This window comes from Oncorhynchus tshawytscha, linkage group LG02 (assembly GCF_018296145.1).
Source record: "Oncorhynchus tshawytscha isolate Ot180627B linkage group LG02, Otsh_v2.0, whole genome shotgun sequence".
NCBI classification, from domain to species: domain Eukaryota; kingdom Metazoa; phylum Chordata; class Actinopteri; order Salmoniformes; family Salmonidae; genus Oncorhynchus; species Oncorhynchus tshawytscha.
The window spans coordinates 40,940,129-40,955,644 of NC_056430.1; the positions used below are offsets into that span (position 1 = coordinate 40,940,129).

A 15,516-nucleotide genomic window follows, 5' to 3' on the forward strand; every position below is an offset into this window, starting at 1 on the left:
TCCTTTGTGATTAGTTAATTTATTATAATTTAATATTTACATTACTGTTGGTGAATAGTAGGATTTTACAATAGGATGTGTTGTAAAATTGGAATAAACAGATTGTCATAGCATACTCTTTTCCCTATAACCTCTGTGAAGGCTGAGTACCTTGGAAAGAGAAGAGTATTATATTTGCAGCTGCAGTGTTTTTTTTAATAGGGAAGCAGGACTGCTGCTAGTATCCAAATGCAAGCTGCAGTAGGGGGTGCTGCATGACCTCCCCAAATCCACTGTCACATTGATTGGTAGTGACCAGTTTATGAGTTCTGGATTACTACAGTATAACTATGTTAACATGATCATTGGAGCACCTTCCCTGAGGATGAATTCTAATTATCACTCAACAATATCTTATCTGTATATCCTGAATAATTAATTCAGAGTGAAGTTAGACTAATCTTTTTGGGACATAAATAATGAGATGCAGCTGTGTAAAGTGTACTACTTTCAGGATGTGGAAATTGTATTTGAATATAGTTCTCTGGATGTTTGGAAAATAATCACCATGGAAGTTCAGATCAGCTTTATTGTGGCAAAAAGTCTGTTTCTGAATGTAGCTCTGCCTTGGTTGTATTGAACTGTGTCACTATCCAAGTCACAACACCTTTTATGATGCAGTGATTTTATATAGATTTTATTGCCCTATCTCAAAGTGTTTATGGATAGGCATTGGATATAAAGAGCAATAAACAGTTTAAACACATGGTTGTATAAAGTGTTTTGATCTTCTGACTGGTGAAGTAGTAAGACATTGTATGTTTTGGTTCACATCCCTGGGTATACTGATGTATTAAAATACAGTATCAGTCAAAAGTTTGGACACATCTACTCATTCACATAATAGTGAAGAAATAACACATGGAATCATGTAGTAACCAAAAAGTGTTGAACAAATCAAAATACATTTTCTATTTTAGATTCAAAGTAGCCACTCTTTGCCTTGACAGCTTTGCACACTCTTGGCATTCTCTCAACCAGCTTTATGAGGTAGTCACCTGGAATACATTTCAATTAACTGGTGTGCCTTGTTAATTTGTGGAATTTCTTTCTTTAATGAGTTTGAGCCAATCAGTTGTGTTGTGACAAGGTAGGGGTGGTATACAGAAGATAGCCCGATTTAGTAAAAGATTAAGTCCATATTATGGCAAGCACAGCTCAAATAAGCAAAGAGAAATGACAGTCCATCATTGCTTTAATGCATGAAGGACAGTCAATGCGGATAATTTCAAGAACTTGTGCAGTCACAAAAAACATCAAGCGAACTGATGAAACCTTCTCTCATTAGGACCGCCACAGGAAAGGAATGCCCAGAGTTACCTCTGCTGCAGAGGATAAGTTCGTTAGATTTACCAGCCCCCGAAATTGCAGCCCAAATAACTGCTTCACAGAGTTCAAGTAACAGACATCTCAACATAAACTGTTCAGATTGTGAATCAGGCCTTAATGGTTAAATTGCTGCAAAGAAACCACTACTAAAGGACACCAATAAGAATAAGAGACTTGCTTGGGCCAAGAAACACAAGCAATGGACATTAGACCGGTGGAAATCTTTGGTCTGATGAGTCCAAATTTTAGATTTTTGTTACAATCGCCGTGTCTTTGTGAGACAGAGTAGGTGAATGGATAATCTCTGCATGTGTGGTTCCCACTGTGAAGCATGGAGAAGGAGGTGTGATGGTGTGGGTTGCTTTGCTGGTGACACTGTCAGTGATTTATTTAGAATTCAAGGCACACTTCATCAGCATGGCTACCACAGCCTTCTGCAGCGATATGCCATCCCATCTGGTTTAGTGGGACTATCATTTGTTTTTCAACAGGACAATGACCCAACACAGGCTGTGTAAGGGCTATTTTACCAAGAAGGAGAGTGATAGAGTACTGCATCAGATGACCTGGCCTCCACAATCACCCTACCTCGACCCAATTGAGATGGTTTGGGATGAGTTGGACTGCAGAGTGAAGGAAAAAGAGCCAACAAGTGCTCAGCATATGTGGAATCTCCTTTAAGATTGTTGGAAAAGCATTCCAGAGAATGCCAAGCTGTCATTCTTTTCTTCTTTATTTAACTAGGCAAGTCAGTTAAGAACAAATTCTTATTTTCAATGACAGCCTAGGAACAGTGGGATATCTGCCTGTTCAGGGGCAGAACGACAGATTTGTTCCTTGTCAGCTCAGGGATATGAACTTGCAACCTTTCGGTTACTAGTCCAACGCTCTAACCACTAGGCTACCCTGCCACCCCTGCTGAGTCATCAAGGCAAAGGGTAGCTACTTTGAAGAATCTCAAATATAAAATCTGTTTTGATATGTTTAACACTTGTTTGGTTACTACATGATTCCATATGTGTTATTGGATAGTTTTGATGTCTTCACGATTATTCTACAATGTAGAAAATAGTAAAAAATTAAGAAAAACCCTGCAATGAGTAGGTATGTCCAAACATTTGACTGGTATTGTATGTCCCTCAAACATACAGCCCAATGGTCAAATTCAAGCCGATGTATGTTTTTTTTTATCATGAATGGGTAATACTATATGAGCTAGGCCCTATGTTTCCATTCACACCCATACTATAGTATGTCATACCAGGAAGAGGTCTGTATTTTTACAGTAAGACTCACTCCCTACTAAAGGTTTATCAAACAAACTTTATCAAATCTTTTGTCACTGTTACATGGCAAGATGTTTGTGTGTGTGTGTGTGTGTGTGTGTGTGTGTGTGTGTGTGTGTGTGTGTGTGTGTGTGTGTGTGTGTGTGTGTGTGTGTGTGTGTGTGTGTGTGTGAGAGAGAGGAGTGAGTAAGTGTTTTCCATTCCCTCCCACCTCCTTCCTGTTCTCCAGACAAGCCTGTGAGCACTGCAGGTGTAGGTGAGACTCCACTGTTAGTTCGTAGACAGCAGGGAGAGGGAGTGACTGAGTTATTACCTGAAGGATCACAAAGACAAGAGAAAAGTCATATCTGTTGACGCTCCATCAGTTGGCCAAATACTGCCCCCTGGACAAAAAAAGCACCTCCTCTGGAAATACAACAGACATTGAATCAAAACTACTACTAATACCACTCCCTACAGGTAAGGACTATACTACTATTTTGAAAGGAATGGTAATGATAACACATTTCGATCCTCCTTATCTCTCTGTATGTTGTTGTGAGATGTCATTGGCAGCAAGTCACAAAGAAAGCTTTCTCCTAATATGATATGTTAATGCATGTTAACATTTTAAACTAAAGCTGCTACCAAGCTAAAAACATCTCTATACTGTAAATTGATACCTGACAGTCACTGGTAAAACTGATGGAAATAATCTTTAAAATGTTATAAGGATGTTTGAGCTTCCCATGCTACTCCATATATAGAAGGAAGGGAGAGTCAGGAAGTAGAATGTAAAGTTAATGATTAATCTGCTGGACATAAAATGACGCCTGTCACCTCCCCTCTGGGCTGTTAACAAAGACCTCACTCACCTGTTGGCTACACTCAAGGACCTAACCAGATCAATAAGGAAATGGGGATTTGGGATTTCTGTAACACTTTCCATTTTTTTTCCATTTCCCCTGATGTTTCCTTTACATTGTCAACGTAACACATAATGTCTTTCCAAAAAGGTTAAGACAGACTATAGGACACAAGACAATGTAAATGTGTAATGAAGTATAATGTAAATGTTTAAAATACAACCAAAGAGACAATAATGTTTAAGGGTTGGTTGGCATAGTTGCATCAATGAAAAGCCTCAATTGAAAACATGTTCAGTAAAAGATAAGAGAAGCAAGACATGAAGAAAGTGAACAAACAGTCTAATCTATGATGTGTATTTCAAAGCACTGTCTAATATTTGAAGAGAGACATTTTCTTTGGTATTGTACTGCCTTCAAGGAATCAATGTGCCAAAACCTTTAGTCAAATTGACACAGGCTAATCAGACCTAAGATTATCCCTTCTTAATCTTCATGGTGTGCAAACAAAACATGACACCAACTTAAACGTTTTCAAACAGTCACTGTCATCTTGGGCATCTATTTCTGTAGGTGCGTATCAGAAAACCAGAGGGAGAGTAAACCATGGAGGTCACCAAGGTCTGGCACATCCAGGCCCTGGACCCAGTGCCCGAGGAAGATGAGCAGGAGTCGGACTCTTCCTCCGGTGGGGACAAGCCAGAGTGCTCCATCTGTTTCAACACCTATGACAATGTCTTCAAGACGCCCAAGCTGCTGGACTGCACCCACACCTTCTGCCTGGAGTGTGTCACCCGGGTCATGGCCGTGTCTGTGGAACAGGACGGGGGCCAGATCCCCTGCCCCCTCTGCAGGCACCCCACCTCCATCCCCGCCAGCGGTCCCCCTGCCCTCCTCACAAGCCTGGAGGTTCTGGGCAGGCTCCCCACCCACCTGCAGCAGGAGGAGAGGGTGTGGATGGAGGGGAAGAAGCTGTGTTACTCCAGCCTCGGCAGCCCTGACCCCCTCCACCCTGTCGGCTCCTCCACCTGTATCTGTATCGACATTGGGAGGATCCAGGAGGATGCTGTGTCCAGACAGACTGAGGCTGAACAAGGGAGACGCGTCTGGGGCAGACGATACCTCTGTAGCTTCTTCTCAGACTGGAAGCGGCTGGTGTTGTTCGTGGTGCTGCTGGTCATGCTGGTGTGTGTCATCATGTGGCCGCTGCAGTGTGTCTTTAGTACAGGATCGGTTCGTTGTTTGAAAAGCAAGGCTCCAGCCACTGTGGGGCAGACCCCTACTCCCTCTACAGCTTCCACCATCACTCAGCTGCTACGGTGAGATAAGGAGGGGAGACCCAATGTGCAGCAAAGGGCCTGGGGGCACCTTATTATCGCAGGTGACTCTGACTGGCACAGCAGGACTGTGAAGGATGAGACTGAAAGACAAGCTAGCTCTCCTGGTGAAAGGACTTCAAATGAGCCATAGAGATCCTATTCAATTACTAAATGGGCTACATTGAGCTCCAAAAGTATTGGGACAGTGACACATGTTTTGTTGTTTTGGCTCTGTACTCCAGCACTTTGGATTTGAAATTACACAATGACTGAGGTTAAAGTACAGTCTGTCAGTTTTAATTTGAGCATATTTTCATCCATATCGGGTGAACCGTTTAGAAATCACAGCACTTTTTGTACATACAGGGACTTCGGAAAGCATTCAGACCCCTTGACATTTTGTTACGTTACAGCTATATTCTAAAAATGTATGAAATGTTTTTTTTGCTCATCAATCTAGAAACAATACCCCGTAATGACATCCAGGCTGTATCACAACCGGCCGTGATCGGGAGTCCCATAGGGCAGCACACAACTGGCCCAGCGGCGTCCGGGTTTGGCTGTGTAGGCCGTCATTGTAAATAAAAATTTGCTCTTATCTGACTTGCCTAGTTAAATAAAGGTTCAATTACATAAAAACAAATGACAAAGCAAAAAAAGGTTTTTATTTATAAACATTTTAAAACTGAAATATAACATTTACATGAGTATTCAGACCCTTTAATCAGTACCTTGTTGAAGCACCTTTGGCAGTGATTACAGCATCGAGTCTTCTTGGGTATGACGCTACAAGCTTGGCACACCTGTATTTGGGGAGTTTCTCTCGTTCTTCTCTGCAGATGCAGAGATACCTAGGGCTCTATTAAATCTGTAACGCTAAATAAATTGTTATATAAAAAAATGAAAAAGTTACAGATTCCGCAATATAAATGTAAAGGTAATTTCCAATTGATACGACATATGCAGTGTTTTCCATGAATGCAGTCTCTGCTAAAGCGGGAACATTGCCTTTAAATTTCAATCACGCTGTAACGCTGAACTTCCGTGATGCGTTATGAATAGAGCCCCTAGTGTTTGGTTTGTGGGTTCTTTGGAAAAGACAGTGGCATCTTGGTATTTTCATGGTCTTGAGTGGTGATCATCACATGAGCACACCTAATCCGCATGCACGTATTACTCTTGTCTCACATTCACACTTACACATTTTATTACTTTCAATCAGCTGACACACAGCTATTTCATTATACTGTACCTCCTTATATAAAGACCAGTACACCTCTATTTCTGCTCTCTTGTCTGTGCAATCAACTTGTCGTGTCTGTCTGTACACACATGTTCATCTATTTAAGCAACTTTCTTAAGAGCACTATGTTATCAAATGGTCTGTTTGTTCAGTGTATCACCTCATGCTACCAGATATCTATGTAATAATGGTTTGTTCATGAAGACATAACTCTCAATACAGGTGTACCATATCAACTTGTCTGCACACACACTGGTCCCCTCTTTATCACTGCCTCTGTTTAGATATAATATGCTCACTGTTGTTATTGTGTAAGGTAATAGGTAATTATATTGATCCTATCCTACCTCTTCCACTTCAGAGGGCTTCTATTTAAGGCACTGAAATGTTACACCTCTGGGAGGGAGAGAAAGAATGGGAGAGGGTGTGGGGGGGATGAGAAGGGCGTCCGGACCCGAGCAGAGCCCTACATGTGACCAGGAGACAGACACACCGTTACAGGTCTATTTATAATGTGGTGAATGGCTAGGCCCCACTCTGACTCTGCTACACCACAGGCAAGGACAGGCGGACGCAGGAGGACAAACACACAGCATGTCACTGCTGCAGGAAAAGCTGAACCTGGAGACTTTATACTCATCCCACAGGTAGGAGGCCATTCTTGCTGAACAGACACTAAACATATCAGCATGGAATACCTACACCACACATACTGTAGCCTACAATACAGTTCCCATCCTTCTTACTGAATGCTAGAATGCTACTTATGGACCCGTGTTGTGCTTATGACAAAAGTTACCACTAGCCTACAAGGCCTCAGAGTGTCCTTTGCACATTTTTTGCACATTTCTGACTTAGTTTCATTATAAAAAGCTGTCTATCAAACCAGAACAAAGCCTCAACAGCATACATTGAATGGTATCTGAACTTGTTGACTTTGAAGAGTTGGACGGGCTAAAGCTCTTTCCATGAAGTGGATTTTAATGCATATGAATCATATCTTTATGTATGTGAAAACAAAAGATACGCTAACTCGAATGTATTTATTTTGGACCACATTAGGATTTATATGGGTATGGACTGTATGCCAAAGTTTATGCAGAGTGAAGAGGCGAGTTACAATATGTCTGACATAGATTGCACACGCTAATAGAATTTTAACCTTGAGATGTTTCCAGTATGCATAGTATGTTGTGATATTGTAGGTGGAAGGTTACAGTTGTCGTTGCCCAACTCTGATCACATGACCATTTTTCCAGGAGTAGGGCCATGATGTATTTTGGGGGGTCTGTTATGGAACTGCAACTGCCATGTTTCTGTGACGCATACTAGCCCATAACATTTTTACATGAACTGATCTACCGGGTGTAGATTTCGACAAGGTACTGCTTGAACTAGAGTCCGCTTTCATATAGCAAGAGGGGAGGGCAGTGAGTTCATCACAACAACACCCCAAGACAAATCAAAACATTAGTTCTATGTCTGAAATGGCACGAGGGCACCGTTTACAATCATAATTTTCAAAATATTCTGTACGGCATTGTGCTTGATTTACGGAGCAACATAAAACATGTAGAAAATAACACTTCTTGCAGACACTGCAAAAAAAAAACAATTTAAAAAAGTAATATTTTATCGTTTCCTTAAAAGTATTCATTACATCTTCAGATAAATATCTGTAAATATAATTAGTAAAAGATGCATAAACAATATGTGTCATACTGTAACAGCATGTGCCTTAGGTTACTTTCAATTTGTTTTGCACACTTCTCCCCCCCAAGTGAGAATACAGTGCATTCAGAAACTATTCAGACCCCTTCACTTTTTCCACATTTTGTTACGTTACAGCCTTATTCTAAAATTGATTAAATTGTTTCCCCCATCAATTTACACACAATACCCCATAATCACAAAGCAAAAGCAGCTTACATACAGTGAGGGAAAAAAGAAGAAGATCTGCAAAGAGGAGTGGGACAAAATCCCTCCTGAGATGTGTGCAAACCTGGTGGCAAACTACGAGAAACATCTGACCTCTGTGATTGCCAACAAGGGTTTTGCCACCAAGTACTAAGTCATGTTTTGCAGAGGCGTCCAATACTTATTTCCCTCATTAAAATGCAAATCAATTTATAACATTTTTGACATGCGTTTTTCTGGATTTTTGTTGTTGTTATTCTGTCTCTCACTGTTCAAATAAACCTACCATTAAAATTATAGACAGATAATTTCTTTGTCAGTGGGCAAACGAACAAAATCAGCAGGGGATCAAATACTTTTTTCCCTCACTGTAAGTATTCAGACCCTTTACTCAGTACTTTGTTGAAGCACCTTTGGCAGCAATTACAGCCTCGAGTCTTCTTGGGTATGACACTACAAGCTTGGCACACATGTACTTGGGGAGTTTATCCCATTCTTCTCAGCAGATCCACTCAAGCTCTGTCAGGTTGGATGGGGAGCGTCGCTGCACAGACATTTTCAGGTCTCTCCAGAGATGTTTGATCGGGTTCATGTCCGGACTCTGGCTGGGCCACTCAAAGACATTCAGAGACTTGTCCCGAAGCCACTCCTGCTTTGTCTTAGCTGTATGCTTAGGGTCGTTGTCCTGTTGGAAGGTGAACCTTCACCCCAGTCTGAGGTCCTGAGCGCTCTGGAGCAGGTTTCATCAAGTATCTCTCCGTACTTTGCTCCGTTCATCTTTCCCTCGATCCTGACTACTCTCCCAGTCCCTGCCACTGAAAAACATCCCCGCAGCATGTTGCTGCCATCACCATACTTCACTGTAGGGATGGTGCCAGGTTTCTTCCAGACAAGACGCTTGGTATTCAGGTCAAAGTGTTCAACATTTGTTTCATCAGATCAGAGAATCTTGTTCATCATGGTCTGAGTTTCCTTTAGGTGCCTATTGGCAAATTCCAAGCAGGCTGTCATGTGCCTTTTACTGAGGAGTGGCTTCCATCTGATTAGTGGAGTGCTGCAGAGATGCTTATCCTTCTGGAAGGTTCTCCTATCTCCACAGAGGAACTGGAGCTCTGTCAGAGTGACCCTTCTCTCCCAATTTATCAGTTGACCAGGCGGCCAGCTCTAGGAAGAGTCTTAGTGGTTCCAAACTTCTTCCATTTAAGAATGATGGAGGCCACTGTGTTATTGGGGACCTTCAATGCTGCAGACATTTTTTGGTACCCTTCCCTAGATCTGTGCCTCGATACACTCCTGTCTCAGAACTCTACGGACAATTCCATGGCTTGGTTTTTGCTCTGACATCACATGCACTGTAAACTGTGGGACCTTATATACACAGGTGTGTGCCTTTCCAAATCATGTTCAATCAATTAACTTTACCACAGTTGGACTCCAATGAAGTTGTAGAAACATCTCAAGGATGATCAATGGAAACAGGATGCACGTGAGCTCAATTTCGAGTCTCATAGCAAAGGGTCTGAATACTTATGTAAATAAGGTATTTGTTTTTAATTTTTAATAAGTGTGACGCTCACTGTCTTCAAACTCCCTGTCATGAGCCAAGGCACAGCGTGTATGTAATTCCACATCTTTTAATAAAGTGAAACTTTCACAAAGAAAAACAGGTAAACAGAAACCGAACGTGACACAACCGTGGCGCACACAAACACACACAGAAAATAAATAATTACCCACAACATTAAGTGGGAAAAAGGCTGCCTAAGTATGATTCCCAATCAGAGACAACGATAGACAGCTGCCTCTGATTGGGAACCACACTCGGCCAAAAACAAAGAAATAGAAAACATAGAATGCCCACCCAAATCACACCCTGACCTAACCAAATAGAGAAATAAAACGTCTCTCTAAGGTCAGGGCGTGACAATAAGTTTGCAAACATTTCTAAAAACCTGTTTCCACTTTGTCATTATGGGGTACTGTGTGTAGACTGTAACGCAACAAAGTGTGGAAAAGGACAAGGGGTCTGAATACTTTCGAAATGCACTGTATGTAAAGGATTCTATAACCTTTCAACTTTGACATTTTAACTGACGCCCTTAAATGTTGTGTTGTTTACAGATGCAGGAACCTGTGAAGGTTGCCATGGATGACTTAGACCACAGTGTGCACATAGCGGAGTGGGACTGGGACAGCTTCTATAAGGAGAGTGAGGAATGCTCCCTGCCACAGCCCGAGCTTGCAGGCTCAGACGACTTGGGCCTCAGTGATGAGGAACCAGAGGATTCTGTGTGCCCAGTGTTTCCAGCCTTTGGCAATGTCCAAGATGACCCCCGGCAGCAGAATGCAGCTCCAAACACTGCCATCCCATCTGAGGCTACCCTCAGAGAGGATTTAATCTGTACAGACCTGCCTGTAAAGATTTGTGAGAGTGGCTCTAAAGAAACACAACTAAATGATCCATTGAGCTTAACTGAGGAAGAGGGTGGTGCTCTCTTGGACAGGGTCTTTGACAACTCCCCCCATGCACAGAAAGAATCAGATTCTGGCTACTATGGAGAAAACAGAGAATCTGGGTACTTTGAAGAAAACAGCCTCACCACAGAGTTGGTAAAAGACACCCCAGGAGAGACTGCTGAGCAGAACACAGAAGAGACCTCTAGGAACCAGGACATAACAAAAAATCTGGGTTCAGTTCCAGAATCTTCTAGCAACAAGTGCATAGCTAACAGTGACCCCTCTGGAGCCTGTGATGTCTCAGATATCAAAGGATTCGACGGAGAGCTGCCAAGCGAAGGTGGCACTGGTACATTACATGACATCTTAACACCCCTCTCCCTACAGCCTGTTCCACTGCCACACCAAGACCTGTATCCAGGCCAAAATATCAGCCAGGAGCAGCTGTTGTGCCACACAGAAACAGCTATATTATGCGAGAGACATGCCATTGTGGCGCCAAGGGAAGAAAAAGAGCGCTGGTTTGTGACCGTGAACGAAAGTCAAGCGCCTCACAGAGTGCATGCTGCCACCGCGGTGAGAAAAAAAAGAAGAAAAAAAAAAACTTGTAGGAATTCAGTCCCACGGGGCCACCACACCTCAGAGGGGCCAGACCCTCCCCCTGAGAGTGAGTCAGAGATAGATATAGACGGAATGGAGGAATCTAACAGACAGGAGACCATGAATGAGTTTAGTACCCAGTCATGCAATAAGTTAAAACCACTGCCAGACACACACACATTGCCAAATAATTATCATAGAGAAGTCTATATAGAGTTTCCCAAAATAAATGTAAGCTATTCGGAGTTACCCGCTCTCTTTTCAGAGTTAAGCTCTTCATCATCATTCAGTGAAGACGTGAATATTTCTACAGAGTCGCCCCTTCAGAGGGATGACTCCACCGAGGCGCTCGACCCAGAGTCGTCTATAGAAGAAAACAAACAGGAAAATTACAGCTCAGCCGTTGGCTTAAAAAGGTCAGTAGACCATCCATTATCCAAACTACAACACCTATTACTTGCACTTCACCGCTCTGAGTCTGTGTACTCGAATGAGGAAGGGGAATTATTTTACACCACCAGCACCAGCTATGATTCTGAAGAGGAGTATGTCTCAGCCACAGAAATGGAGGATACTAACCCACCTTCCAGTGAGATAGATTCCACTCTCTCCGCCTCTCTTCCTCTACAAACCCCTACTGCTAATTCACAGCCACTAATTCAGGAAGACTGTCTAAATTGCCCCTTGTTGTCACAACGTGAAGGTTATGAAAACACAACTGACCAGGCTTACATCGAGTCTGTCAGAACATGTCCCTCCACTGGTCACAGTAACAGTAACCCTATAATGTCAGAGGGAAGCTCAGTGCCGGCTGATTCAAAGCACAGCCCTGACTCCCACCTGACTAATGAGACACCAGCACACAGAGCTGGTGAGCCACTTACAGTCTGGGAACATTTACCACAGACGAACACTTCAGAAGATCAACCTCCTCTTCCTCTTCCCGAAGTAACAGTGACACCAACAGAAAACCCTGAAACATCGTATAATGCATCAGACCCTACTCGCCCAGTGTATGCCATCTCTGCTTTTTGGGATGAAATGGAAAAATTGACGATTAAAGACATTTTGCACCTCAGGGTATGCAGAAGCCCATCTCCCCCGAAGGAGACCCTCCATCCTCAGGAATCTGACAGTGCACGTGTTGATGTCACAGTCACAGACGCAGACATGCTGAACAGTTCCCTGACTGATATTGAGGAATACTATTCACAAGACAGCTCACTAATGGACACTTCCGATACCGCAGACTCTGACTATTTCACACACAACGATGACTCCCCCAAGCCAGACCGCTCGAGTTGCGAGTTCTCTACCTTCTCCGATTTTGACGAAGAGTACATGCCATTTTTCGGCACTAGCTCAATCCCCAGCCCTGAGCTTGGGAACTTCGAATGGAGAAGATCAGAGTCTCCCTGCTCAGGGGCCATCTCACAGGAAGAAACAGACTCCAGTACTGGCCTGGCCACTCCTGTTGACTGTGAGGAGCTTGCAGCACTATCCTCCTCCTCTGAAGACAGCATCCCCAACGAAGACAGTATCTCCAGCACCAGCCTCCTCCCAGAAGCTACATGCCTGAAAGGGATTAGGAAGAGCAGAAGCATGCTCAACATTGTGCAAGATCTGGAGGTAGCCCAAGTAGAGACGCAGCTGAAAGACATGCGCAATGCCCAAGCTCTGGATGTCGAGAAGCAACTGAACGACATGTGCAATGCACAAGCAGCTCTGGAGGTCCACATGCAGCTGAAAGACGTGCACAATGTACAAGCTCTGGAGGCCGAGATGCAGCTAAAGGACATGCCCATTGTACAAGGTCTGGATATAGAGATGAGGCCAAAAGACATGCGCAATGCCCAAGCTCTGGAGGTCGAGATGGAGCTAAAGGACATGCTCGAGGAAGCCGAAAAGTTTCTCAACAGCTGTCAGGACTTAGACTTTGCGGAGAATACTGTTCTTGCAGTGATTGATAGAATCAGCCGAATGCCCTCCCCAATTCTACCCAATACAGACATACTGGACGAGCGCTACAGAATCACCTTTCCAGAACTATACGAGTACCTGTTCACAGAGGATGTCCTCTCTGTCTACGAGTCCCTTATGTCTACGTCAGTGGCTGAGTGCTGTTATGACTACTCTCTCTCTAAGTACGGAGCTGGAGTGTTATTCCCTCCCCTGGTCCAGCAGTCCCTGCATGGTGAAGGAGAACCAGTCCCCATCTTCTCCTGCTCTCGCTCGCCTGCACGAGACCTCAGGTCCCCCGAACTGGAAGATTTTCTCTTCCCACAACAAGACACATATCTCGAATCCGAGGAGGACGACCGCTCCCCTATCCGAGTGGTGACTCGCTCCGACATCCAGGCCAAAGAGGCTGTGTCCTTCTCCTCGTCCGCTTCTGCAGCCCCAGATGGTTACCCACAAAACACCCACTTCTACAGCCAGAGAGGCTGGACAGGGAACTGGAAGAGCCTGCTCTCCCTGAGGAGGATCCGCTTCCCAGGAATGGGCAGCACTAGCAGTAGCTGGTGCTGGAGGTCTGGTGCCTGGATGTCTCCAGCTGTGGGTCAGGCTCAGAGGGCTTTGCCCCCTCCCATTACACCACGCAGCCAAGCTGATACAATAGTCAATGAGGCAACCAGGATCTCCCCTCCTCCACCTGAGGTCATTCAACTCGGACACCAGATCTTCAGACAGCTTTCAGAGAAGCAGAGACGATTCAAAAGCCTACAGACAACCGTCTCAGTGTCAAGTAAGTATTATCTAGTGATGTGAGATGGTTGATCCTTTACCTATACAATCACACATTGTGTACATACATACTCTTATTCTTATACACATACAGGTAACTGCCAAAATAATGGAAACACTTGAGTAATTGAGAGATTCAAAATATATTGAAAGCAGGGGCTTCCACACAGGTGCGGTTATGAGTTAATTAAGCAAGTAACATCCCATCATGCTTAGGGTCATGTATAAAAATCCTGGATAGGCCATTATTTTGCCTACCATGGCTATGCCCCCATAGGATAACAATGCCCCCATTTATTAGGCACGAGTGGTCACTGAATGGTTTGATGAGCATGAAACGATGTAAACCACATGCCATGGCCTTCTCAGTCACCTGATTTCAACCAAATTGAACACTTATGGGAGATTCTGGAGCGGTGCCCGAGACCTCGTTTTCTACCACCATCAACCACACAACACATTTCCTGTGGAAAAATGGTGTCACATCCCTCCAATAGAGTCCCAGACACTTGTAGGATCTATGCCATCTATGCTGTTCTGGTTCGTGGTGGCCCGACGTCCTATTAAGACACTATGTTGATGTTTCTTTTATTATGGCAGTTACATGTACATTATACATAATACTTAATACATTTTATGTACATTAATACATTTTATGTACATTTTATGTACATTACCTTAATACATTTTATGTACATTAATACATTTTATGTACATTTTATGTACATTACCTTAATACATTTTATGTATTAAGGTAATGTATTTTCATTGACCCATCTCAGTTACATGTGTTTTCCCTCCTGTAGAGAAAGATGGCATCCTCTTCTCACTGAAGCAGTCTGACATGTGTCTGGTCTGTATTGCCTTTGCCTCCTGGGTACTGAGGTCAGCAGATCCAATGGCTGCAGATACATGGAAAGCAGGTAAATCCATAGAACCGCTTACTATTGCTAAAAAGCACTGTCATCAATTATCATTGGTTTTTATATCAATGTTTTATTGTATTTATTCTATACATTTGTTGGGTATTAAAACAGAATATAAATAAGTCAATTACTCATGTCTAATTGTAGCCAGGATGCCAGTCTGTTTCTGCACTTGCCAACTCCTTGTGGAATTGCCATGCCAAACATTGGCCGGACAATGAGTTACCAAGGTAGCACAAACAGAGCTTGGACCGGACTGGTATAATTGCGAGACAGGTTTCAAATTATGTAAACAAATCTCTCTGAACAATTGTTCAGCTCTGCTGGCAAATGTGAGTGCCATATCTGCCATCCAGTACCTTCGGCGCTACGTGGTGAAGAGAAGGGAAGCTGGAGATCTGAATGATTCAACTGAAGATAAGGCATGATATATAGCTATTGCTTCTAGAGAACCCTTTCCAGACATTTTAACTTGGGTCCATAGGAGTGTCATAAGAGTTTCATACAACGTAGAAACACGAACAACCATTTGCAGTTGAAGTCGGAAGTTTACATACACCTTAGCCAAATACGTTTAAACTCAGTTTTTCACAATTTCTGACATTTAATCCTAGTAAAAAATCCCTGTTTTAGGTTAGTTAGGATCACCACTTTATTATAAGAGTGTGAAATGTCAGAATAATAGTAGAGAATGATTTAATTCAGCTTTTATTTCTTTCATCACATTCCCAGTTGGTCAGAAGTTTACATACACTCAATTAGTATTTGATAGCATTGCCTTTAAATTGCTTAACTTGGGTCAAACTTTTC

The 15,516-nt window shown here is 43.1% G+C and overlaps 2 protein-coding genes across 3 annotated transcripts; both read left to right on the top strand.

The window, feature by feature from the left end:
- Nucleotides 1-2,712: 2,712 nt before the first annotated feature.
- On the top strand, nucleotides 2,713-5,223 carry LOC112215401 (RING finger protein 223). The gene is made up of 2 exons (XM_024374411.2): nucleotides 2,713-3,113; nucleotides 4,073-5,223. The coding sequence occupies exon 2, from the start codon at nucleotides 4,106-4,108 to the stop codon at nucleotides 4,820-4,822; it is 717 nt and encodes a 238-aa protein (XP_024230179.1). The 5' UTR covers nucleotides 2,713-3,113; nucleotides 4,073-4,105; the 3' UTR covers nucleotides 4,823-5,223.
- Nucleotides 5,224-6,528: 1,305 nt separating this feature from the next.
- LOC112215388 (PPARGC1 and ESRR induced regulator, muscle 1) lies at nucleotides 6,529-15,347 on the top strand. Of its 2 annotated transcripts, XM_024374399.2 has the most exons (5): nucleotides 6,529-6,708; nucleotides 10,100-11,251; nucleotides 11,282-13,781; nucleotides 14,587-14,703; nucleotides 15,025-15,347. In XM_024374399.2, the coding sequence occupies exons 1-5, from the start codon at nucleotides 6,583-6,585 to the stop codon at nucleotides 15,132-15,134; spliced, it is 4,005 nt and encodes a 1,334-aa protein (XP_024230167.1). In that variant the 5' UTR covers nucleotides 6,529-6,582; the 3' UTR covers nucleotides 15,135-15,347. The 2 variants fall into 2 exon arrangements, with proteins under 2 accessions (XP_024230167.1, XP_024230158.1); XM_024374390.2 differs by having other exon boundaries at nucleotides 10,100-13,781; nucleotides 15,025-15,346.
- The last annotated feature ends 169 nt before the right edge of the window (nucleotides 15,348-15,516 follow it).

Bases quoted from the DNA above. Each gene is read 5' to 3' on its own strand.
- LOC112215401 (XM_024374411.2), top strand. From the start codon at position 4,106: ATGGAGGTCACCAAGGTCTGGCACATCCAGGCCCTGGACCCAGTGCCC.
- LOC112215388 (XM_024374390.2), top strand. From the start codon at position 6,583: ATGGCTAGGCCCCACTCTGACTCTGCTACACCACAGGCAAGGACAGGC. The intron at 6,709-10,099 runs GTAGGAGGCCAT...TGTTGTTTACAG, and splicing joins ACTTTATACTCATCCCACAG to ATGCAGGAACCTGTGAAGGT. The intron at 13,782-14,586 runs GTAAGTATTATC...TCCCTCCTGTAG, and splicing joins GACAACCGTCTCAGTGTCAA to AGAAAGATGGCATCCTCTTC.